We start from the raw sequence: 26,389 nt of genomic DNA on the forward strand, positions 1-26,389 counted from the left end.
CATGATTTATTTTTTTAACTCTTCTATAAGAAAGTCCAGATGTGAATAAGTCAGATAAATAATTACCTACATGCACTTAGGGCCATATGTATCAAGGTACCCATTTGCGATTCTGAATTTGCGAATTTTTTGAGAATCGCAAATTGGTGTGTATGTAACAAATCGCAATTAGATTGCGATTCGGTAAAAATCGCTATTTAATTGCGAGATTCCCAAATGCGATTCCTTAACCTTAAGAAATCGCAATTTTGCGATTTCCTAATGGGAAAAATCGCAATTTTGCGAATTTCGCAAATCAGCCAATCGGAAACTCAGGTGCAGCTTGATGCCATCACAACCAGGAAGTGACTGACTACCCATGCTGCACTTGAGTTGCTGAGTCAGAGTCAGAGTGAAGGAGTGCTGGCGAGTGAACTGCGCTTTTACATCAACATGGCTGAAACTGGAGACATGCCCAGCCAGGAAACACAGCAGCAGCAGCAGGAGGGAGAATGTGCAAGGAAGAGGAAACAGAAATTCTCTGAACTGGAGGCATTAATACAGGAAATGGTGCCAAATCATGAGTTACTGTTTGGCAAGAAATCTTTGAAGGTGCCAGAGACCCGCAAAAGGCGCATCTCGGCTGAAATACAGCAGAAAGTGAACGCAGTGGGGGTGACACACCGGAGTGTCGATGAACTACGAAAGCGCTGGTATGACCTGAGTCAGCTCTCCAAAGAGAAGTTAGCTGCCAGGCTGGAGCAGTCCAGGCACACCGGTGGAGGGACCTCAACAGTGTCGGACTCAACACCTCTGGAGGAACTGGTGGAGGGAACCCTGCAACCAGAAATCATGATGGGCATGGCCGATCAAGACAGCTCCGATCAACGAGCATCTGGACCAGGTAAGAAGCATGCCATCACACCCCTAACACCACCCAAACACCCCCCAGCAGCGACATTGGGGCAGGAAAAAAGATTTGTAGTCCAGGGCAGGTACACAGGCAGACACAGCAATGCATTATGGGAGATGTAGTCACATGAAATTCAAAGTTGTGCATTTTCAGCCAGCCAGTCCCAAATAGCATGTGCAGGTCAGGAAAGGGAAATAATTAACAAATGTAATCCCAAACGGTGAAATGTATTATTTTCACAGTGCAAGTGAGTACAGTTAATAAATGTGTGCTATTCTGTCCACAGCACCATCTACAACACAGCCTACAGGCAGTGGAACATTGAATGATCGTCCAAACTTAGGAGACGCAGGGCATGAGGAGCACACAGACGGGGAGGACAGCCCTGTCATCCCTCAAAAGAAACAAAGGAGAAACATAGTAAGACCACTACCACCAATGGAGTGTGAGGCAGAGAACAGCGATGAAAATGTGCTCTTCGAAACCACACAGCCACAGCAAGAAGTCCGTGCACGAGACCACCAAGTCCCACAAGGCACAGCCAGGTGCAGACGTCGCACAACCAGCAATAATGAAGATCGGGGTGAGGAATCAGTGTTTTCAGGCCTGGAAATGAATATGTTGCAGGTGCAGCGCCTGCAAGTAAAAAACATAAAAGCATTACAAAGAGAGGTGAGGGCAGGCTTCAGGGGAATAACGGGTGAACTGAGGGGTGCCATGCAGGCGCTTTGTGAAGAACTACGTGCAGACCGTGCTGCTAAGTGCCGAGAGCTGCAGCGCCTGGATCGATATACACGGGCCATTAACCGCTTGGCCTCTGCCACAAACATCCTGTCCAGGCGCAGCATACACATGCAGCGGGAGTTTGCACATGGTAGCCAGGATATAGCTACTGCACTTGTGCAGGTAACATCTGCTGTTGACGAGTTGCGGGCAGTTCATACTACAGGGCCTGGAGTACTAACTCCCAGTGAATAGGAATGCACAGTCAGAGCGAAGCAGCAACACCCCACCACCCATCATGGAGAGGCGCCGTAGTGGCAGAAACAATAGGCCTACAATGTCCAATGAGGATAACGCTGTGCAACAACCAACAGGGGCCTCAGCTAGGCTGCGCCGCATATGAGCTGTTTAATTTGATACCACTGGGAGAGGGGAGCTACAGACTTGACTTTACACTCACTCCTGTTTCTATATTGCACTGTGCGGAAAACATGTGCATGACAAATGGAGCGTGACTAGTTGGCATTAAGGATGTGTGACATTATTTCTCCTGCAATTAAGGAATAAAAACACAGTCACACACATAAGATATGGCATTGTGTCATTTTTTCTTACCTAGAAATAGTTGCGCGTAATCTCACGTGGCGATGTTGTGCAGCATGTCACATGCTATCACTAGCTTGCAACATGTTTGTGGGCTGTATTGTAGGGCACCTCCACTTTTATGGAGGCAGCAGAATCTGCTCTTTAGTATCCCGAATGTGCGTTCAATGGTGCCTCTGGTTGCTATGTGTGCGCTGTTGTATCGCCGCTCCCCAGCATTGGCAGGATTCAGGTAGGGCATCAAAAGGAAATCCCGGACTGCATATGCACTGTCACCTGTGGGTTGAAATGTTAATGGTTAGTCACTGAACTGCACATGGTAGTCAGTACAAATGTGCCCTATGTTGAAATGCATTTACCTAGTAGATATCCCTCGCCAAACTCCCCTCTTGAGAGTCCACGGTATATCCCACTGTGACGGAAGATGAAAGCGTATTGTGTGCTGCCTGGATACTTTGCTACTATGTCAGTGATGATGTGTTTGGCATCACACACCACCTGTATGTTTAGTGAATGGTAGCATTTGCTGTTCCATTTGCTGTTCCTGAACACGTGAGGGGGGGGGGATATTGCAACATGTGTCCCATCTATGCATCCTATCACGTGGGGAAATTGGGCAATTTGGTAAAAGTCCTGCTTGGTCTGGTCTAGTGCCTGTGGGGTGCTTGGGAAGTAAATGTGGTGTTGCATCCTCTGTACCATGGCATCAAGTGCACTTTGTGACACCCCTCCTGCTGTGGCTATCACCCCCTGAAAACTACCTGAGGCCAACAGGTGTAGTGAACACAGGACCTGGATGTGAGTGGGGATGGTATGTGTCCTGCGTGTGAGGTGTTCAAGGAAGGGTCTGAGTTCTTCAATTAAATCAAGAATACTGTCTTCATCCAGTCTGTAGTGGGTGTAGATGTCCTCCTCAGTGCGCTGGTAGATGGTGATGCGCGCACAGAATATCCTCTCCTGGGGTCTCCTCCTCTGTGCAGCAGCTCTGAGTCATATCCTCCTGGCTATCAAGTAAAGCCCCGCCATTGTGGAAAAAAGTGTTGCATTCTGGTACTCCTTAAATAGGTTGCACCTGGTTACCACCTGCTCCTACTTGGTGGTAATTGCGATTCTGTAAATTGCGAATTTCCGAAAATCACAATTTGCGATTTTTTCATACATTCCATTGCGATTTCTTTTTTGCGATTTTCCGTTTGCGAATTTCACACACTGGGAAATCTCAAAAATAGGAAATCGCAGGAAATTCGCAGATTTTTCAATCTTGCAAATTAAGGAATCGCATTTTATGCGATTTCTTGTTTTGAGAGCCACTTTTGCTACATACATTCCGAATAGCGAATTTTCATTCGCAAACGCTTGTTTTTGCGAATCACAGCATTTGCGAATGAAAATTTGCTTCATACCTATGACCCTAAATCACTTGAAACTGGATTATAGTTCCTCCTGGAGCTAAAATACTCATTATTAACAAACATGGGGGAGAACCAAGGACTATCTTTTACAAATGAGGAGGTTGATGCCATCCTGATGGTACCCTCCCTTTTCGCAGATGCTAACATTACACAGACAATAGCACAAACCACTGATTGGGACAAGCTAACAGAACAAAAGAAGAATAGGATTAGGACAATACTACACAGCACTATATTGACTGAATACCTTAGGAATAATACTGCACTAAAAGGTTTAATTGTCATGAATGCACCCCGCATAGTTATGGAAGGATAACCTCAAAATCCTCCGAACGCTTGGTCCAATTTTAATGCCCCCTTGAGGGGAGCCCATTTAACCCACACCATCAGCACCACATGTTTGGTTGGCAACCACCCGTCCCACAACCTTTTCCACCCCAAAATACATTCAGGACGCCTTTTTTAGAGAGGGGCAGGAGGGGAAGAGGCAGAAGGGAAGGACAGAACCAGGTACATTGGGAGGAGGAGGACCCAGTGGGAAACAACACGAGGAGCAAGACACAAGAACCACAGGCGGGGACAAGCAGCAGCAGGGTTTAGTCAAAAATGTGTCCACTAGGACCCTAACTCCAACAGAAGAAAAAGTCCTAAATAAAGGGCTGGGTTTTGTCTCAACAGCCAGGTTTGATAAGTTTGGTCTCAACTGTGAATTAGCCGTCGGACCAATGTGAGACAGGTTTGCGTCTGAAGTCTACATTCACCCCACCTTTCCACTTGATTCTGGTGGAGGTGATGACATTTGAACAAGCTGTTTTTAACGAGGTTGAGAACATGGAGGATAAACAACGGTTCTTCAGTATAAGTAAAGAGGAGAATCTGGCTCTGGAGAAACTGAAAAATGTTGACACGATAATTATAAAACAGGCAGACAAGGGGAGGAGTGGTGGTGCAGGACAAGGTAACTTATCAAACAGAATGCCGCCGTCTACTAACCGATAGAAAGAATTCCACTCCTCTGACCACTAATCCTACAAAGAAATTGAAAAAATTAATAAAATCTCTGGTGGACTTTGCTGAGACGAAAATTTCTCCATTATGCCCAAAAAGCACAAGAATAAAATCCCACCCCCTGGGAGACCCATCCTGTCTGGGATAGGGTCACTCCTTGAACCCTTATCCCGATTTTATAACTCTTTTCTGAAAACGTTCGTTTAAAGCACTGAGACTTACCTAAAGGATACCAAGAGTCTATTGAATCTCCTTAGGGACCTTACCGTGGATGAGTCAACAATTCTGGTTAGCTTTGATATTGAAAGTCTCCATATCAGTCTTCCACAGGATGAGACCTTGGAAGTACTGAGGAAAGCCCTCAGCGAGAAAGACTGGACATACACAACACCCAAACATTTCATTCTGGAATGTGCATTTCTGGCATTGAAAAGAAAGTTTTTCGAATTTGAGGGAGACCTGTATCTCCAAACCAACGGGACTTCCATGGGCAGCACCTTTGCCCCCAGTGTGTCAGGTCTTTATGTCTTCGATTTTGAGAAAAAATACATATTAAGCGAGATCAGTTCTTTTTCCGCACACATTATCTTTTGGAAAAGATACATTGATGGCGCCCTTGTCATTTGGAAAGGACCCAAAGAAATTCTAACTGATTTTTTCACATGGATAAACACCTGTGATAACAACTTGAAGTTTACCCATTCAATGGACCAAACACAATAGTGTTCTTAGATACTACAATTACAAAGGAGAAGGGCAGGTTGGAAACAAAGACCTACCAAAAGCCTACCGCTAAGAACAATCTCCTTAGGTTTGAGAGCTTTCATTCCTGGGCGTTGAGGAAGAATCCTCTGTATGGGCAGTACCTCAGGCTGAGACGTAATTGCAGCAAGAACTCTATCTACCGAGTCCAAGCAGCAGATCTTTCAAAATAGTTATCTGACAGAGGATATCCAGATAAGATACTGAATACCTGTCAGAATGTGCTAGGAATAAACCACAAGTAGTCCTTTTGGAGGATAGACCAATAACAACTAATGAAATACCGTTAACATATGTCACTACATACAGTACTGTCTCGAACCAGGTGACAAAATCCATCAATAAACATTGGAGAATCCTCCAGACGGGCAATCTATGTTGGGAAAACCGCTATTTTCATTAAAAAAAGTGAGGAGTCTAAAAGATACCCTTGTGGCAACTCGCCGAGAAAATGGGAACAAGAAAACACAACTACTGCACTTAACGCATGGGGCTTACCTAACATCACAGGCCACTATCCCTGCGGGAACTGCAGTGTATGCCATTTAACAACTGCAAATAAGACACTGAACCTGGAACCTGGGAAAATCTGGACCCAGAGGGCACACACAAACTGCAATAGCATGAATGTTGTATATCTTATAACATGCCTGTGCGGCCAACGATATGTAGGCATGACAGGGAGAAAAATCAAGCAGAGGATATGTGAAGATCAAAGCACTATTAGGTGCAAGAAAATCACGACCAAACTCACTGAACATTTCCTCCAGGCTAACCATACCACCAACGATATGAGGTGGACAGTCATCGAACTAGTCAAAGCTAGGGAAAATATTCAACAGTGTCTGCTGGAAAAAGAACAGCACTGGATATATAGATTGTCTACTCATAAGGAGGGTTTAAATGACAATATACCCTGAAATTCATTAAAACAGAAGTAAATCACTGATCCGGGGACATATAACCTCCACAAGGCTGGTTACATATTTTTCAGGAAGAGGGAAGTCATTAATTTATGGTTCCATATGAATCTGCATGATAGAACAACAAATATGTTTAAATGCTGAAAACTGTATTGCTCACCCAACATCTAGAGGTTTGACTTGATAGCCTTATTCTGAGGGGTCTAAGACCAGTTATCCATGGACACAATCACTTTTTTGTTGTTGATCAGGATACTGACATGGCCCGTGCATTAGAAAACGGTTTTATTACTTTTTCCCATAATGCTCTTATGTCGCTTGGGATTTTAGCATGCCATCATTTCTGACTCGAATTTGTGTAGGGAACAATTTTTCCATAACCATCCAAAATCCTGGGAGTGTTTATTCACACTTTATTTAGTTTCCAATAATACTCATCGTTAACACACTACATGAAGGGAGAGGTGTGGCGCCGCGCCCAGGGCGACTGATGCTGGAATCCGGGGATCACGGTTCGATCCCCGGCGCCGGCGGCAGATTAGCCCAGCACCATGTGACTCTGGGCAATAGCTTGCTTAATCTTCCAGATGGTCCCCAGCGCCTGGAGACCCTTACGGGTGATTGTTCGCGCTTTACAAATGTGGATTATTAATATTATTATGAAGGTAATCCCTGACCACGCCCCCATACGTCAACACTTGTCCATGCCATACGTCACGTGTTAGGAAATGCCAAGCCTCTCGCATTAGTAAATGCTTGAAAGTTCAGATATTTTTTGGGGTCTTAACGTGTCATTATTTTGACCCACAAGCCAAACAATATTTGAGGAAGATTGTACGACTTACACACACACATTAGCAGTAACTTTCCATATCGATTGCTTTTTTCAACACTAGAAGTCCCCGTTTTGAAAAACACTTTCCGATTGAAACTGGACGAAAGATTCCGTAACCACACCCCATGGCGGCAATACGTGACAGCGTCATACGTCACGCTACAGGAAGTGCTGAGTACTTCCCAAACTAGTAAAAAGCCGCCGGGACCCATTTAGAGTGATCCTCGGTTCTATGTGTGGTGTTTCCCTAGGTAGGAAGGCAGGCAGTACGGTTTGACGACGTGAGTATCACTTACAATGCAGGTGGGCTCCGCTTTGGTGAATATACTTTAACAAGGTACGTGTCGTAACGGACAATATTTGTGTTTGTTCATAACAGTGTTTGACTATGACCGACGCCCCCCCAACGGCTTCCATGGGGCTTGACATAATTTAGTCTCAAGTAAGCTGAAACTTTATCTCTCCTCCATGTTTGTTATTTATTTTATTACACACGGGGACTAGCTCAATAATGTGCATGTGAATGTGTTTTACAAGCTCCATTATTTATTCCACTAATATAGCGTTGAATTCAATGACACACACTTATGATAATGCACAGTGTGGGTATGAAGTTTGGAATAGGGGTGAAATTGCACTCTGTCTGTTAATAATCACAATGTATAGGTGCGAAAAATTCACAGCGCACAATGTGCTCAACCGGCATGGAATGGGTGTACGGTCCTGATACATACCATATTGCAAATTTGCAAATTGAGATATGTATGAGTAGTATGACCTGGTTATGTTTTCATATGGCATAGATGATTTTCTATCTTTTCCTTCCAGGTTCCATTTACCTTTAACAAAAGGCTGAAAGGCAATCATACTGTAAGTAAACGGCATGGTTCACATCTGATTCAGAGATGGGTACACCTTAGCGTGTGCATACCCCTGGGGTCATTATTTAGGTCCTGGAGAAAGCCTAGCAATGTCATCAACAGGCTGAAACATGTTGTCCGTGTCTTTTTATTATCACAAAATACTTAGCTACCTCAGGACAATTTAACCTGCACAGGTATCACACTTTGTTTTTAACCTCACCTTATTGTTCCATATTAAAATTTGGAGAACAATAAAGACGATTTTAATTCACTATTTCACACTCAAGTCACCTGCACTACTGTCATCTAAAAAGCTGCTCCGCTGTAATCAGACGTTGAAGCACACCCGAGTGGCATTCGGCTGCTCGGGTGGGACCCCAATGATGAAGCATGTCACCAACTAGGTTGGTGAGTGAGGGGTCCTTTTAAGAAAGGATTGATTTCCCTCTTTTCTCCCTCTTGTACACATCTCAGCACTTATTTTGAGTTTGGTTTGGGGTAAACTCCCTCATTTGTTTATTGAGTTCCTTCAAAGACACCATGCGTTAGACATGACTAGCAGGTCCTATCAACCCAAAGGAGTATGTTTCTGTTAGACCTGTCTGCCCTTTTGGGTTGTCCCTCCTATTTATTATTTATTTTTGTCCCATTTTTGCCCCTCACATCCCTTAAATTTTATGTCCACTGAATTTTCTTTGCGGTGTTGACAAGGGATTAGATGCTCTTTGACCCTCGAAGTCCTTTTCCCTGAGGCCTAGGTGCCACTTCTGACTAGATTTGTGAAACTCACAAAATGGTGGTCATCAACTGCCATAACTGCCGCCCCAGGAGAAGGGCCCATAGATCAGAATAGGATCTTCTAGAAATTTCTGGACCTTGCTGGACCCTTGGTGGTCAGCCTATAAAAGGCCAAGATTAGGGCAGCCATTTTGTGCAGTGTGTGAGGCAGTGTGAAGAGAAGTTAGTTGGAGTATAGGCTGAAAGAAGAGGAGGTTGGCGCAGTGTGAAGGACTTGACAGTCTTGTGGGGCTGCTTCCTGCCTGCTGACGCTACCCCTCCCTTGCTGACCGGACCCAACAGGAGTAGCGTTTCTTCAGAACCCTCAGGAAAGGAGGGATTGTGGCCTTGGATGAAGGCTGAGCTATTAACCAGGACCAGTGAGAAAAGGGGGCCTGTGGAACTGTCAGCTTCTTACCGGAAATCAAACTCCTTTTCCCCCGTGAAATTGAACGTTAAGGCAACTACGCTTTCACCGTCGTCATCAGGTTACCTGTATCACCGTGGCCTGCCTGGAGTGGATTCTTCTCCCCTCGTGAATCAAGAACCCCTTCGTGAGGTGGAGAACTGCCTATCGTGGTGTTCCCCTGGTCTAGACGTCTCTCTGCAGCGAGCGAGTGAGGAGGAAGCTGCGGCGCTTAATCCCCGACTGACAGCGTCCGTGTCAGAGGTTGCGGAGGCGTGTCAGACGCGCAAGAGGTGGAGCGCGAAGCCGACATCCAGGAAGTGCAGCGCGGCGTTTCGGGACGGAGTAGGAGCTGGACGCGTCGTCAAGCGGAGGCGTTCTCTCCCCGTAGGTTCACGTATAGTGAGGAGGAACCCGGAGGTGCCGGCTTGGTGGGGCAGGGCGGATTCTATCAGGGAATACAGACGGAGCGCTCTCAGTGCTCACAAGAGAAACGCCTCAGTTGAAGGGACCTCACCGGAGAAAAAGGAAGTAAGCGGGGCTTAAGCCAAAAGGGGAGGGAAGGCTGACGGAGATCCCTACCCCTGGCGTAGCCATTACCAACTCCGGCCGGGGGTTTGTTCTTCAATCCAGGGGGAGGCGGGGAGTTTCTGAGTAACGCCCCTGACAGGTTTCCTGAGCCTCGGACTGCGGCCTGTGACGAATTTCCCTGCTGGGGTGCAATCTACTTCAGGGAATAACGGGGGGGAAGTCTCCCACCGATCAGGTGAAGGAAGGAGCACAATGGTTCTGAATAAGTGTGCAGAATAAGAAAAAGGGTCACCTTTGTGCAAGTTTTCCTGAATAAAAGGAGAAGTGTTGTGTTATCTTTAAAGCTAAGGCAGACATAATGTGAGCTAGCCACTGGTAGGAGTTAGGTTTAGCTTGCCTGTCTTCAGTTGTCATTGAGCTGTGTGAGGTTTCATAACCAAAGGAATCAACTGTGGAAACTTCTGTTATCGCCTTAAATCTGTCTATTTAAAATGCCTATGTTTTACTGAGGGAACCGTATAGGCTGATTTCCTTAATCCACTGCTATTCTTCATTGACTGTGTAGTATTGTTAGAAAACTGGTGGATAAAGTTTAGTGCTGAACTCTTATGTAATTGACAAAAGGGAATGAAATATGTCTTTGAAATGTGATATCAAACTTTAAAAGTTAAAAGAAACATAAGGAGAAATAATGGTGTGAAAAAGATAAAGTGAATCAAAATATTTTTATAAACCAGTCCATATTTTTCCACAAATTTGGTGTAGTGTTGTTTTTGTGTGGAAGTGCATTGAGTTACTGCTGGGTGATGTGCAAACTTTACACTTGTGCTTCTAGGAACTGACTGTCTTACCCTAGGCCAGGCTACCCTATGTGACTTGGTAACACTAGGTCCAACAGTTTCTATCTCAAGAAGAGAACTAAGACCTGGGCTTTAAGTGGGATGAAAAAACTAGGGGGTCTCTCAAAGGGGCATGGCTCATGTAATTGAGGGTGTGGCTTTAAAAACATGTGAGCTAAAAATCTGTGTTTAGCATGGTGTGCCGCCCAACTTGTATTTTGCTGTTTCTGTCATTGCATCCAGATATATGATACAACAAGTAATATCATACATAGAACAAGGACTATTGGCTTTGCCAAATGTTGTTAGTTGCATAAGATAAATAGGCAGCTACTGTGGCTTCTATATACCATTGAAAAAGGTTCCACTTAAAGCCCTGGTGATACCACAACAATGTTGCTGCTCTGAGTTTCAAAAAGAGAAGGAAAATCCAGAGAGAAAATGACTCTTTTTAAAAGATTTCCCTTCCCCTACGTCATGCCGTAACTTCTCCACTAGTGAGAAGTGAGCAGTGTGAGCACGCACACATTGATGTGCCTGCTGTCACTAAAGTCCAGGAAAAAACGGACCGCCTGTGCTAGGTCACAAAAAAGAGCCAGATAAAGACCCATTTTGAGGCCCCCTTTAAAAAACTGCTGTTGCTCAGCATTAGTAAGACCCGGCCCAATTAAAGCCCTGACTTAAACGATGTCGCTTCTATCTTCTATTCTTTTCTTATTTTTGGTAGGGCCGGGAGAATGCGGGGTCGGTTCCCCGGCCATGCCCATACCACATCAAGACCCTTCCTGGGCCATGGTTCCAGGTTTTCACAGTCAAGTTTCTCTGCCCATCAATCGTTCTATTTCAAAGACCAGCCTGCGCCATTTGTTGCTGCAGGCCGGCTTTCTTTGAAAAGCCTGAGCCCATACCCCACTGCCATAGCAGCTGGAGCTTCTTGGAGAAAAACAAACCCACGTGCCGACTCTACACAAAGACTGGCTCGCGAAGAACACCTCCCGCTGAGGCATTCTCCCAGCCCTACCAGACTTTGAATGGAGCTGAATGCTCCAACATATTTTGACATATCTCTTATAAAGTCTTCCCCATAGAGGAGATCTTGTGAGTTGGGTCCTCCATCCTTAGTTGCCAATTCTATTAATTTGGGGTCTATTTTAAATAGGACACCCTGTCTTCGCACGGTGGAAATAGCAGTATTAGCCTTGCCTAGAAGGCAGCTGGTCCATTGGACCCATTGACATAGCTCTTTGAGAACCTATTGGGTTTCACCAATGTAGGTGTTTTCTGCCATTTTTAATATTTTGGTTAATGGGCCTTTGATGTCTAAGAGATGGTCTTGGCAGGATCTGGGATCCATATCTATTCCCTTTCTCGGGTCTTTTGCGCCTTTGGCTAAAATAAACCTGCCAGTAATTCCAAGCAGTTGATGTGCAACTCCTTCTCCTGTTCTGTCCAGAATTCCCCTGCCGATGAGTCGCCACATATGCACCCTATTCCCTATTAACATGTGTCCGATTCTATCACTATCGTCCCCAAAAATGGCTCTGCCATTCCATGCTTCTCCGTTCCACCACAGTAGTTCCTTCTTTGAATCCGGGTCCAGAGATAGCATCTGAGAATAAGTGTGACATGTTCTCAATGCTTTGGCTTTGAGTCTTTGGAGTTCCCGGTAGTACAAGATACCTGGGTAGATTGCTTGGATTGTTGAGGTCAAAATGCCTAGGATCCTTGCGAGTGCCCTCAAGGGAAATTTCTTTCTCCCTAAGAGATTCCTCAATTCTTTGCGAAATTTCCTTAACTTTTCTCCTGGTAATTTCAACCCTGCCCTTATTGTGTTTGTAACAAAACCCAAGAACTGCATTTCCTGGTTTGGTACCATGCAAGATTTTTTCCTATTTATGACAAAACCCAGGTGTTCTAGTAGGCTAATGTTAAGATCTGTGTGGCGTGAGACCACTTCTCTGGACTGTGCCATTATCAGGATATCATCTAAGTAAAGTATTAGTCTCACCCCTCTCGCCCTCAGCCATCCTGCTATGTGACAAAGAACTTTGGTGAAACACCAAGGGGCTGAGGAAAGTCCGAAAGGAAGACTGTAGAATTACCAAAGTCTTCCCATCCAGGTGAATTGGAGAAACTTTTGGTGTGGTGGCCAAATTGGTATGGTCAGGTATGCATCCTTTGGATCTAACCGAGTTAGTCAATCCCCTTTCCTTGGCACATCTCTTAGGAGGTACACCCCTTCCATTTTGAAATGGTGGTAGACCACCCATTCATTCAACCGTTTTGGGTTGATCACTGGTCTCCTCCCTTAGTCCTTCCTCTCTACTAGAAATGTATTGCTGAAAAAACCTGACTCGTTACCTCTCGTATTGCCCCTTTGGTCAATAAATCCTCTACCTCTTGTGTTACTAACATATAATCTTCTTGTGATATCATTTCTGGGGGAAGTTTCCATTTTAGTGGTGTATCTGTGATTTCAATCTTTATCCCTTCACTGTCTCTAGGACCCAAGGGGCCTGAGTCACCGAATTCCAGTTTCCACAAAATTTGGCTGGTCTCCCTCCCACCTCTATAGGGATATCTGAAAGGTCTTTCATAGTTCTTACCTGCTGAACAGCCTCTCTGAATCCGCTCACCTCTGAAGCCTCTTCCATGAGGTCTTTGTTTCTGTGGGTATAATGACGAGTGTGGAGCGAAGTTTGGGTGTGTAAATCTTGCGCCACGTCTCAGATAGGGTCTTGAAGAGCTTTGGCCACAGCCGAGTAACCAACCCTGTGTTCTTCCGGCCCTGCCAAAAACCATATCCTGGATGACTTTCTTAATGTCTTTCTGGGACTTCTGAATTGAGCTAAATACTCCCATGTATTTAGCCATGTTCCTGATTAATTTGTCCTAAAAGAGTAGACCCTGGGAGGCAGCTCCTCCTTCTCTAGTGGCCGGTTCGACCAATTTGGGATCTATTTTTAGCAATATGCTTTGCCTTCTCTCATTGGAGAGTGCAGTATCTGCATTCCCCAGGCGGTAGATGGCTCTATGAGCCCATTGGTGCAACTCCCTACTCCCTACTCCCAGTGCATGACTAATATGCTCTTGGGATTGCGTCTCTAATGCTATTTGTGCTCATGCTATTCTGTTACTTTAGAAATCTGATTTTATAAAATTTTCGCCACATTTTAAATATAGCGTTTTTTGCACATTTACCTCACTTAGCACCCTTGTTTATTCATCTGCTACCTCATTTGCCTTGTGCCCCGGTCCACCACGGGTGTTCCCGGTTGTGTGGAGGGCGCGTCGGCGAACAGTTGGCCCCCGATCTCATTGGTCGAACCTGGTCAGGTGTGGCGCCAGGCTCGCGATCGGCCATACTTAAACGGGGTGATTGGAAGTGCTCTGATGGTCCCTACTCCCAGTGCATGACTAATATGCTCTTGGGATTGCGTCTCTAATGCTATTTGTGCTCATGCTATTCTGTTACTTTAGAAATCAGATTTTATAAAATTTTCGCCGCATTTTAAATATAGCGTTTTTTGCACATTTACCTCACTTAGCCCCCTTGTTTATTCATCTGCTACCTCATTTGCCTTGTGCCCCGGTCCACCACGGGTGTTCCCGATGTGTGGAGGGCGCATCGGCGAACAGTTGGCCCCCGATCTCATTGGTCGAACCTGGTCAGGTGGGGCGCCAGGCTCGCGATCTGCCATACTTAAACGGGGTGATTGGAATTGCTCTGATGGTCCCTACTCCCAGTGCATGACTAATATGCTCTTGGGATTGCGTCTCTAATGCTATTTGTGCTCATGCTATTCTGTTACTTTAGAAATCTGATTTTATAAAATTTTCGCCGCATTTTAAATATAGCGTTTTTTGCACATTTACCTCACTTAGCCCCCTTGTTTATTCATCTGCTACCTCATTTGCCTTGTGCCCCGGTCCACCACGGGTGTTCCCGGTTGTGTGGAGGGCGCGTCGGCGAACAGGTGGCCCCCGATCTCATTGGTCGAACCTGATCAGGTGGGGCGCCAGGCTCGCGATCGGCCATACTTAAATGGGATGATTTTCGACGCGCCCAGCGAACGTGCGCCAAAGTTGCGCCTAAGTTAAGCCCGTCTGCGCCCGTCCGCGCTGAGGACGCGCAAGGGGCCAGATGGGCTGGACCTCGCTTTACACTCCAAGAAAATTGTGAGTTGTACTTCCATTCTACACTTCTTGCACTCAGACCCTTGTTCAAATCATGTCACTTTACCTCATTCCCTGACAATCTTGTCAATATCCAATGCTGCAAAGGGGTTTTAAGATCTATAAGCCCGCGATATCATTATCACAAAAAACTTGCCAAACCTGGAAGTCAGTCGCCCGTCCCTAACTTTCTAAGCGAGGCTGGCTTGCTCCTAAATGCTAGGTCTTTGGCCCGTAATAATGTTGCATTCAATGACTTTGTCTCTCAAAAAAGGCCCCTTGGGTTTTTATCACCGAAACTTGGGGTTCTGAAACCTCTGGCCCTCTGGAGTTCCTTCTCCCTTACTCGAATTTAAAAACAAGATTAGAGTTTGGAATTTCGATTTTGAGGAGTGCTTAGAGATATGGGAGAACCTGTTTAAAACATCGCAAACTCTTATACAGAATTCACTGCGGAGAGGAATAGACACGCAATAAAGAACGGCGAAAACACACATGAGTAAAAGAAAACCCACTGTATTGTCGCCACAAACTGATTGAAGTTACACCAAACTTACGTCTAAGAGCCTTCCAAGAGATTGTGCTAATATGCATTCAATAAGAAGCCCTGATGAAAGCCCACAAAGGAATTAACCGTGGCTAGAAACGCGTCGGCATTTTCTGTATTGTTAGGAACAAGTCGAACTAGGAAATCAGGACACTAAGATTAAATGAGTGTTACAAATTGGTCCTTTTTTGGATTGTACACAGAAGCTAATCCTAGAAATTGATAAGGATTATATAATCATTTATGATTTGTACATGATTCACATGATATAATGGTGCAATTTTTGAATGTATTTTTGTCATTTAACTATAATTGAGTTTTGTCTAATGTAATGTTTATTTGTAGTCATGAGGATACGATCCTTCCCCTCCAGAGATCCTCATCTAAGAGAATGCATAAATCTGCGCCCTGGTTCTCCGACTCCTTAAGAGAACTAAAACGCTGCTGCAGGCAACGAGAAAGAGCCTGGCGTTTAGATTTTCTCCCGGAAAAAAAGGTAGCCTACAAAGAGGCTATAAAGGCTTATAGAGATGGGATTAGGACGGCGAAAGCGACCTTCTACTCTGATAAAATCCTAGAGGCTAAATCTAAGCCCAGGGAAATTTTTCAGATAATAAAACACTGCTCAAGTGTCAATACCGCCCCCCCTCCGAGCAAAACCCAAGACCAATGCAACGAGCTTGCAGACTTTTTCCATAACAAAGTCCTGAAAATATACTCCACTTTGCAAACGGGAGCCACAGCCCCGGAGACAGCCGACCTACCCTCCCCTAGAATCCTTCCTCTCCCAGAACAGTCAATCCTCGAGCACTTCCCCCCCCTGGACCTCGACACCCTCGGCAGAATGGCACGCCAAGTTAAATCAGGCTCCCCGCGTGACCCAGCCCCACCAGAAGTTCTGATAAAAGCACATGCAGCCACCTTGCCTGTTATTCTGGAACTCCTAAATACATCCATAGCCTCATGTACGGTTCCTATAGCATGGAAACAAGCCATGGTACGGGCGTTGCCGAAAAAACCTAACCTGGACCCCGATGACCACTCCAACTACCGCCCCATTTCACTCCTCCCTTGGGTTGGCAAGGTGTTGGAAAAATACATAAATGCCCAGCTGGTCCAGTTCATTGAAAATCACTCTCTACTGGATGTATCCCAGACAGGTTTCAGGCCGAAACATGGCACCGAAACTGCCTTATTAGCGGTCGCCGAGGAATCCCGAAGGGTGCTGGATCAGGGAGGATCAGTGGCAGTGATCCTCCTTGATCTTAGCGCCGCCTTCGATACGGTCAGCTATGCCACCTTGCTGAACCGTCTCCGGGACATCGGAGTCTCAGGCGACGCTCTAAGGTGGTTCGACTCCTTCCTGTCCGATAGATCTTTCCAGATCTTCGATGGCGACATAATATCAACCAGCAAGCCTCTCAGCTGTGGAGTACCACAGGGCTCTTCTTTGAGCCCTGTGCTATTTAATGTTTACATGAGACCACTGGCTGGGATCGTCGAACCGTACGGCATCAAAATTGTGTCGTACGCCGACGATACTCAGCTAGTGGTATCACTGGCCCAAGAGAACATCAGTCAACTCCATGGAGGCCTGCGGAGCTGCCTAGAAGATGTTAAGGAGTGGATGACCAGCTCCTCCCTTAAACTGAACGGGGACAAAACGGAGCTCCTGCAGCTGGGCCCAGCCTCGCCGATACCTTTCATCTCCCTATGGCCCCAAGCCCTGGGCACCCCCCTTACCCCCAAGGAAAGCGTCAAGAGCCTAGGAGTGTGGCTGGACAGGAAGCTTTCCTTTTCCACCCAGGCTACTAAGCTGTCCGCCACCTGCTTTGGCATCCTTAAAACCCTAAGGAAAGTTCTTCCACTTCTTCCTCTAGAAGCCAAGAAAGTGGCAGTACAAGGCCTCATCCAGTCCCGCCTGGACTCAAACAATGCCCTATTTGTAGGAGCTCCCGAGATGACTCTCCGGAAACTTCAGGTGGTGCAGAACTGCGCAGCACGCACCCTGCTACTGATTCCACGAGCCCAGTCAGCCAGACCTGCATTAAAAAGCCTTCACTGGCTACCAATCAAGCACAGGGTGACATTCAAGGCGTTGTGCATTGCGCACCGGGCCTTTTGGAAAACAGGACCCGCAATTAACAACAACCTTGTCATCCCCTATCACCCAAATAGGAACCTCCGCTCCACTAAGGCTTTCCTGGCAGTGGTTCCCAGAGTGAAGAGAGCTAGATCCGGGGGTAGGCTGTTCTCATTGAACACAGCTAAACTTTGGAACACCCTCCCCCTTTCACTCCGTTCCAACCCGGACCTGCTCTCATTCCGTAAAAAGCTGAAGACTTTATTATTCGCCAAAGCCTCCGAGCTCTAATCTGTTACTCAGTATGTCTCTCCAATTCTTATTTCAGCGCTTGGACGCCCTTGGGCAGCAACCGCGCTCAATAAATCGATTTCTAATTCTAATTCTAATGAGTAATGTCCATTTTGGTGTAAATATTTTATGTTCCTTTTGGAAATAAGAGAGTTTCTGTTTGGAAGTGACATAATAACAATGAAACAGAAAAAAGAGGGTAAATAAATAACCCGTACCACAAAAGGCAAATAGTGTGGTGCTTTCATTAAAAATAAGTTGACGAGATATTAAGTAGGGGCTTTCAAAAGTGCTCCCAAAGTCTGCAGGCGGATCGGGTACAGTGCATGTGCACCGGGGGTGTGCATCATTTGTCCGCCTGCAGGCTTTGGGAGCACTTTCGCGGCCGCTTTGATGTTCTCAGTGAGTCGCGGGGCCACTGAGAACATCAAAGCAGCCCCGAAAGTGCTCACCATTTGCCACCCCCTCCTTATCCCACTTCCTGATTGTGCTGTTCTTGTCTCTGTCCTCGTATGCTGTTCCTTCACACCCCTTTTTCGACTTTCCCTCCCTTTCGAGTGATCCGACCGTTTCTTTCACCCTTTCCAGACCCTTTTCTCGCTCGTTTCTGTGCTTCTCCCTCCTTCCTTGCCAGCATATCTCCTCTTGTTGCCCCTCTGACCGCCTTCCTCGTATTCTGTTACCCACTCTCCGTCACGTCCTTACCTCATCCCACATATGCTCTTGCAGACATATTCTCCTCACATACTTAGAATTCTGTGGATTGTGCCACCGCTCCCTCGTATTAAAGCTTACGAAGTTTACTCAAATCACAGGGTTTTCCCCTTCTATTATGTGCTGATTATGATCGGTTTGAACATACGGGGCTTTCTCTCACTGTATTTTTCATGCGCAAAACTCTGCTTTCCTGAATGCGCCTAATTATTGTTTTTCGTATCCCACTGTTATGTGCCACCCCCGCCGCCCCTTGTTTTCCTATTATGGAGTCTAAAATTAATTTTAAATCACAGGGTTTTACCCTTCTATTTTATGCCGGTTTCTTTCATTACAAATGATTTTATATACAGGGTTTCACTCTTTGTTTTCACGCTTGTTTTCCTATTATGGAGTATAAAATAAATTTTAAATCACAGGGTTTTACCCTTCTATTATATGGTGGTTTCTTTCATTACAATTGATTTTATATACAGGGGTTTCACTCTTTGTGTAGTCCGGCACACCACTTTACCATTCACTTTTTGCTCCCTCTCCCATATTCCTCTTGCTCCACGTGCTTTTTCGGCATCCAAACCTCGCGCCCCCCACCCCCTCCCTTATTCCACTTCCTGCTTGTTTTAACAAGATGATAACTACAGCCTTTGGGAAGGGCTCCAAGCTATAACACGACTCCGGCTTCAGATCAACGTGTTTCTCTCTGTCTCGTGAAGTGTGTAACCCTTGCAAAGCGGCTCGCACTGACATGCATATTATAGCTATTGTTAACATGTGGTAATGAGGGTTTCTAGAGTGCTAAGAAGAGAGGTCACTGCACAGGGAATGACAGTGTGAAACACACCAGCATCCAGCCAAGCACATGATAATGGGGGGACGTTTATTGTGCCTTTTATACTTTTTTTTTTTCTCACTCTTGGTATTTCACTCCCCTTTTGACTTCTTCACTCAAATTTTTCACTTTCATCTCATCGTCTTTCTTTCCTTTCCTCTGACCCTCTTCTCTCTCCTTCTCTTTTTTTGCCTCTTTATCCTTTGCAATTTCATATATACGAAAAACGCACAGTCATGAACAATTTCATAACAGTATCGCGTTTCACATCGAGCCTCTGACAGTGGTTTCTTCCGCTGTAACAAAGAGATGTTCCTGCCATTACCCAATTTAATGATACGTCATTTATCACCCTCGTCTGGATGAAAGGCCGACATGCCATGCAGAGCTTGGACCCGGGCCTGCAGGTCGCACCAAATGCCCGAATCTATTGCTTACATCGCCGAGCCGCCCAGAAGTAAACCAGTTACCACTGGCCTTCAAAAATATTCATTTTATTTCTGGCATTTGAAACCAACTCTATCTATATATCGCCGTCAGTCTATCGATCACCCTCACTCTATCTATCTATCGCCCTCACTCTATCTATCTATCGCCCTCACTCTATCTATCTTTCGTCCTCACTTTATCTATCTATCGCCCTCACTCTATCTATCTATCGCCCTCTCTCTATCTATCGCCCTCACTCTATCTATCTATCTATCTATCTCCCTCACTCTATCTATCTATCTATCGCCCTCACTCTATCTATCGCCCTCACTCTATCTATCTATCTATCTATCTATCTATCTATCTATCTATCTATCTATCGATCGCCCTCACTCTATCTATCTGTCTATCTATCGCCCTCACTCTATCTATCTATCTATCTATCTATCCATCGCCCTCATCTATCTATCGCCCTCACTCTATCTATCGCCCTCTCTCTATCTATTTATCGCCCTCCCTCTATCTATCTATCGCCCTCCCTCTATCTATCTATCGCCCTCACTATATCTATCTATCGCACTCACTCTATCTATCCATCGCATCACCACAGCATCACTCAGCACCACCACAGCATCACTCAGGGGCAACACAACATCACTATGCGCTACCACAGCATCACTGAACGCCACAGCATCACTTGTCGCCACCACAACATCACTCAGCGCCACCACAGCATCAATCTGTGCAACCATTCAACAACTGGTTCAAATATGTTCTCTCAATGTTTCAAGCTTAATTACAAATTTCACAAAAAGATGTTAATATTTCACTTGTGTTCTTGGATTTTTGTCATAATAAAATACACTGAACATACTCTTCACAAACGTTATTTACAAAAGTTTAAGCTATTGCCATTATAAATTACAATAACTTTTATATAAGTATTAATTATTAAACAAAATTAAAAGCCATTGTTATTTGTAATATCAACAGATCTAAGTCACGTAAATACAACACATATTGCATTACAAATGCTATAGGTGTCACATTTGCGAAAGTTAAAACTATTGGAATTGTAAATGACAAAGCTATTCATTTCGCTATTTTCAAAACCAACACATAAATAAAAAATTTGTCATTTACAATACCAATAGCTCAATCTTTCCTAATGCGAGACCTATTGCATTGCAAATGCTCGTTTCTTTTTCGAGGTAGGTGATGATGCTGAAGCTGCCTTGGTGCCCCAACACCCCACTAATTGGATTGAGGGAGTGGGAAGACTTTGCTTTAAGGAGCTAAGTGACCTAGGAGTATGGGGGATTGAGAGGTGTGGGAAGAGACAGATTTGGAGTTTTGAGGAAGGAGATCACAGCAGGAAAAAGTAGGTACATGTACTGCAGTTTTCACAGAATTATTGAGAAGCTGGATAAGAAAGTATTAAGTATGGATCAGATTGAGGAGCAGATGCAGATGTGAATGCTATCCAGGCAGGTACACTTATAGCACTTATAACACTTTATGATGGTTAGATTTTGTGTATATGTAATGTACTTTATGGATGCACTTTGGGAAAGATTGCTTATTGTCTTGTATAGCTGCTTTGTACAGACACACTTTATTTCGCACTTCATTTTTCACAAGCACTTCCATGGAGAATGAATTGACTCACGCTAGGCTCAAGGTATTCTTTCTTAACGCTAATGGGCTGAATAGTAGGCGGAAAAGGCAAGCAGTAGATGCATGGGTTCAAGGGCACAATCCAATTGTCATATTTTTGCAGGAGACACATGTTCCTTCTAGCAAACTGAATAAGTTTAGCATGTTTAAAGTTTGGGCAGGTTCTAAGTGTTTTTCCTCTGCCAAAGCTGCTCTTGGAGGGGTGGCGATATACATGAACAGGAACGCGAGAGTCAAAGTTTATTTATACCAGACCGACTCTGAGGGTCAATGGTGCTGGGTAAATTGCTTGATAGATTCTCTTTTATTAACACTGTCATATGTGGACGCTCCTGTCGAGGATGTTCCTGGTCTGTTAAGAAAATTCTTAAACTCTTTAGGGTCGATTAAAAGGGAAATTATCCTGGGGGGGGGGGGGGGGGGGTAATTTTCTCCAAAGCCCAGGTTTGTGTTATGTTTTAAGTTACATTCTGCCTGAGTGCTTACCATCTCCTAGCAACAAGGTTCTACTGCTGGAATCTGTATTTAAAAGTCCAGCAGTGAAGCTTGGCTGAGGAGCTGAGAGGTTGGCCTCTAGGGGTCGTTATGCTGTATCTTCAATAAAGATCTCTTCTACAATCTACAGTGCCCTTATTCTCAAAAATGGCGACAAGGGTGGGATGAAACAACCACGAAGGAAAACGCCTGATCTAATGGAAGACAATTTCGGGAAGTAACGATTTTGTGAAGATTATTTAAAAATGAAAAATAAAAAACATTTGCATGTACGACCTTCAGCTTGGTCATCGCGACATTTCTATGCGAAGAGGAGAAATTTGAACTGCTTTAAGGTATCGATTTCATCGAGAGCTTTGATGTGCCTATGAGGAAGCGGTTGATGTTTAAAGGTAAACTTTCCCTTACAAAGGGCCGTTCGTAACCTGGCAACGGTACGTGGCTGGGAAGAATCTTGAAGCTCGATGCGATCTGCTGCGTGGAAGAATCCTGTGGTACGAATGTGGAGGTTAGTGGAGGAGAGCGAGAGCGCTTCAATTGTAGGAAAAGCATGACGTGGAGGTGAGCGTTGCTATTGGAGGAGGAACGCGTGATGTGGAGGAGATTGCTGCAATCAGACAAAGAACGTGTGAGGTGTCATCTAACAAGGAACATCAACATGCGGCGTGAGGTTGCTGGGAAGTTGCTTGGCAACGATACAACAAGGGACATTGCATGACGGCACATACACTTCGTGACCTTATGTGACCCGAACAGACGTGTGTGCCGCCATTTTACATTTCCTATAGTTTGATTCTATCGTTGTGAAGACTTGAAATCGTCGGTGAGTGGATATTTGCGCTTGATGATTGCAATCATATTGGCACAGAAAATCGCTGGTGGGTGAACATTCAATTTTCTTCGAGGAGACTTAAAATAACAATTTACAAATTTCTAAGCAAGTATTCAACGCATCAAGCGTGAACTTGTAATTCCTCGTGTTCACTAATATCATTGTGTGTATCATATCCTTGATAAATGACACATTTTGTGAGGGCATATTTGTTCATTTATGATGGCTACTCAGTCCATTCCTCCACCACCTACATTCTTACAAGATCCAGGTCCTCCCTGTATGGAATGGGAGGATTGGAAAGATGCTTTTGCTATGTATCTGGAAGCAATTGGAGGCGATATATTTATTCCCAGGAGGAAAATGGCTATTTTGAAAGTAAATATGGGTGTAGAAGGGAGGAAAGTTTTAAGCACTTTACCTAATTTCCATCCTGATACTAGAAATGTAGATGAATCAGCAGAAGATGATGAGGACGATGTGTATGAAAGTGCATTATCAGCACATGCTGACAACTATAGAAAGAAATTAGGTTTAGTTGTAGAAAGACATACATTTTTCTCACGTTCTCAAAAACTGGGAGTAAGAATTGAACAGTATGTTGCTGCTTTGGAAGATTAGTAATAACATGTAAATTTAAAGATTTAAGGGATTAAATTATATGGGGCCAACTTGTAAACAGAACTAATAATAAGAAAATTCAAGAAAAACTATTAGATATAAAAGATCGTACTTCAGACAAGTCAATTGAAATTGCTAAACGCATTGAAAATACGTCACAATATGTAAAAGAGTTAACTGAAAATAACACTAAAGGAGAGGCAGACCCTAGTAAGGTGTGTGTGTTGAGTTCTAATGCTAAGAAGGTTGTAAAGACAGATATTGAAGGGAACAAAAATTTGCCAAGAAAACAAGAAGATAACTATAAAAAATCTTAATCATAATGCTGATGCTACAAATTGTCCTGCTGTCAAGAGCCGTTGTTATAAATGTAAGAGAATAGGTCATTTCTCAAGGGTGTGCAAGACGAATGAGTTTCACAAACAGAAAAAAATCAGTTAATACCATAGATAATTCCACGGTAAGACCTTCTACTAATGTTGTACAGGGAGAGGATAATTTTGACATTGAAGTAATGGTTGTTGCAGATGCGAAGATTCTGCATGATGATCAATCTGATGTATATGTTCCACCTAAATGTATGATATCTGTCAATAGTAAGGTAATACAGGTGTGGGCAGATTCGTGTTCCCCTTTTACTTTAATAGACAAACAAAAATGGCAAGAATTAGGATCTATTCATTTAATTCCTACAGATGTTGACCCGCAAGAATATTGTGGGATGAAACTTCCTGTTTTGGGATATTTTAACGCGAATGTGCAATTTAAAACACGTAAAACCATAGCAAAAATCTATGTAGTAGAAACTGTGAAATGTTTGTTGGGTTGGAAGGAACAGAACAATTTGGCATCATCCGAATCATCCTTCACAAGTGTTGTTAAGAGATGTAAATAATAACAAGTGGGTTAAGGATTTTCCTAATTTATTCAAAGAAGAATTAGGATGTCTTAAGGGATTTGAACATCGAATTGTATTAAATAAAGATGCCAAACCGAATGTAGACAAGGTACGAAATGTTCCTATGGCTCTAAGAGGAAAACTAAAGGATGAGTTGCAAAGATTGTGCAAGGAGAAAATAATTGAACCTATAGAGCCAGGGTCTCCAACCGGTCGATCGCGAGCTACCGGTAGCTCGCGGAGACCCCGGGAGTAGCTCGTGTAGCCCTTCAGCCTTTCCGGCTCCATTTGCCCGCCCTCACCCAAACCAGTCGCTCGGATTGGAGCTAAGCTGGGGTGGGGGCGGGCGAAGAGGATGACACTCCTCTCCTGTAGCTGCAGACTCCTCTTGTGAGAGTCTGACTCTTGTGGCGTCATCGTCGGGTGCCAGCGCGGAGCAGTAGGAGACGTGCCTTCCATCGCAGGTAAGCTCAATGGTGGAATTAGGTATCCTGTGGGAGGGATGGCTGACAAGGCGTCAGAGAGCGTCAGTTAGAAGGAAAAACGAGTGGAACGGAGGGCAGAAAGGCACAAAAAACGAAGCACAAACGAGTGGAACAGAGGGCAGAAAGGCACAAAAAACGAGTGGAACAGAGGGCAGAAGGGCACAAAAAACGAAGCAAAAACGAGTGAAACGGAGGGCAGAAAGGCACAAAAAAACGAGTGGAACAGAGGGCAGAAAGGCACAAAAAATGAAGGAAAAACGAGTGGAACAGAGGGCAGAAAGGCACAAAAAACAAAGTGGAACAGAGGGCAGAAAGGCACAAAAAACGAGTGTAACAGGGCAGAAAGGCACAAACAACGAAGGAAAAATGAGTGGAACAGAGGGCAGAAAGGCACAAAAAAAGAAGTGGAACAGAGGGCAGAAAGGCACAAAAAACAAGGGGAAAACGAGTGGAACAGAGGGCAGAAAGGCACAAAAAAACAAGTGGAACAGAGGGCAAAAAGGCACAAAAACAAGTGGAAAAGAGGGCAGAAGGGCACAAAAAACGAAGCAAAAAGGAGTGGAACAAAGGGCAGAAAGGTACAAAAAATAAAGGAAAAACGAGTGGAACAGAGGGCAGAAAGGCACAAAATACGAGTGGAACAGAGGGCAGAAGGGCACAAAAAATGAAGGAAAAATGAGTGGAACAGAGGGCAGAAAGGCACAAAAAACGAGTGGAACAGAGGGCAGAAGGGCACAAAAATCAAGGGGAAAACGAGTGGAACAGAGGGCAGAAGGGCACAAAAACAGGAAAAAACGAGTGGCACAGAGGGCAGACGGGCACAAAAACGAAAGGCACAGAGGCAAAATACAGAATACAGAAATATAGGGGCAGCTAAGAACTGAAGGCAGAACGGGCAGAGAGGCACGGGGGCAGCGAGGGAAACAGAAGGGAAAACCGGGCAGAGACATGGGGCAGCTATCTGTGTCCAGTAGTCAAGGCCAAGCTCATGATGAGGCAGGGGGGGAGTAGATGGGTATGGGGGGCATGGGATTGAGGGTGCATGACTGTTAAGTCATGGTTCGTTTCCACGGGTATTATGTGGCAGTGGGGGACCAAATTATGCAGCAAGTATGACAAAATCATGCAGCAAAAAAGACAAATTATATGGTGTATTGCAGTTAATTTTGTGATAGTACTACTATATCGTTTTTTAATTTGTACTCGTTAGCAGAGTCTCTGAAATTTTGGACCTTAATTTTCGACCTATTAATTTAAATGTCTTGAAGCGTCACAAATCCAAAGTCATTCCTTTTGGTGTTCTAGGGAACTCTTAAGTCAGGCCTGTCTTGTGTATTTTGTTCAAACCACAGTATGGGCTCTGATGAAATTAGGCTTAAAGTCAATGAAACTAGGCGTGGGGGGTCTCTCTGAAAAATGCGCGAGATGCTTCGGGTTCAGTAGCTCACAACGATTTTCACTGGCCAGAAGTAGCTCTGACTACACAAAAGGTTGGAGACCCCTGCCGTAGAGGCTTCTGATTGGTTAAGTCCAATTGTTATCGCACACAGACCCAATGACAAAATCTGCATGTGTACCGATTTGAGAGACTTGAATGATATATTTGGGTTGACAGGTATCCTTTACCTCGTATAAATGAAATGCTAACTAGTGTTGCAGGTGGAAAATATTTTACTACATTTGATTTGTCAAGTGCTTACCACCAGGTACGGCTACACCCTGAATCAAAACATTTAAC

At 44.6% G+C, this 26,389-nt stretch overlaps 1 protein-coding gene across 2 annotated transcripts in view; it reads left to right on the top strand.

The window, feature by feature from the left end:
- Positions 1-397: 397 nt before the first annotated feature.
- Positions 398-26,389, top strand: part of LOC144755859 (uncharacterized) — a 65,181-nt gene continuing 39,189 nt past the window's right edge. The window contains exons 1-2 of one of the 2 annotated variants that reach the window (XM_078645204.1): positions 398-883; positions 1,179-1,475. In XM_078645204.1, coding sequence (XP_078501330.1) covers positions 433-883; positions 1,179-1,475 — 748 coding nt within the window. In that variant the 5' untranslated portion in view covers positions 398-432. Of the gene's footprint in view, positions 884-1,178; positions 2,135-26,389 lie in introns of those variants that run through there. The other variant, XM_078645203.1, reaches the window with a different exon arrangement.

Source organism: Lissotriton helveticus, chromosome 5_1, assembly GCF_964261635.1.
Source record: "Lissotriton helveticus chromosome 5_1, aLisHel1.1, whole genome shotgun sequence".
Taxonomy (NCBI): domain Eukaryota; kingdom Metazoa; phylum Chordata; class Amphibia; order Caudata; family Salamandridae; genus Lissotriton; species Lissotriton helveticus.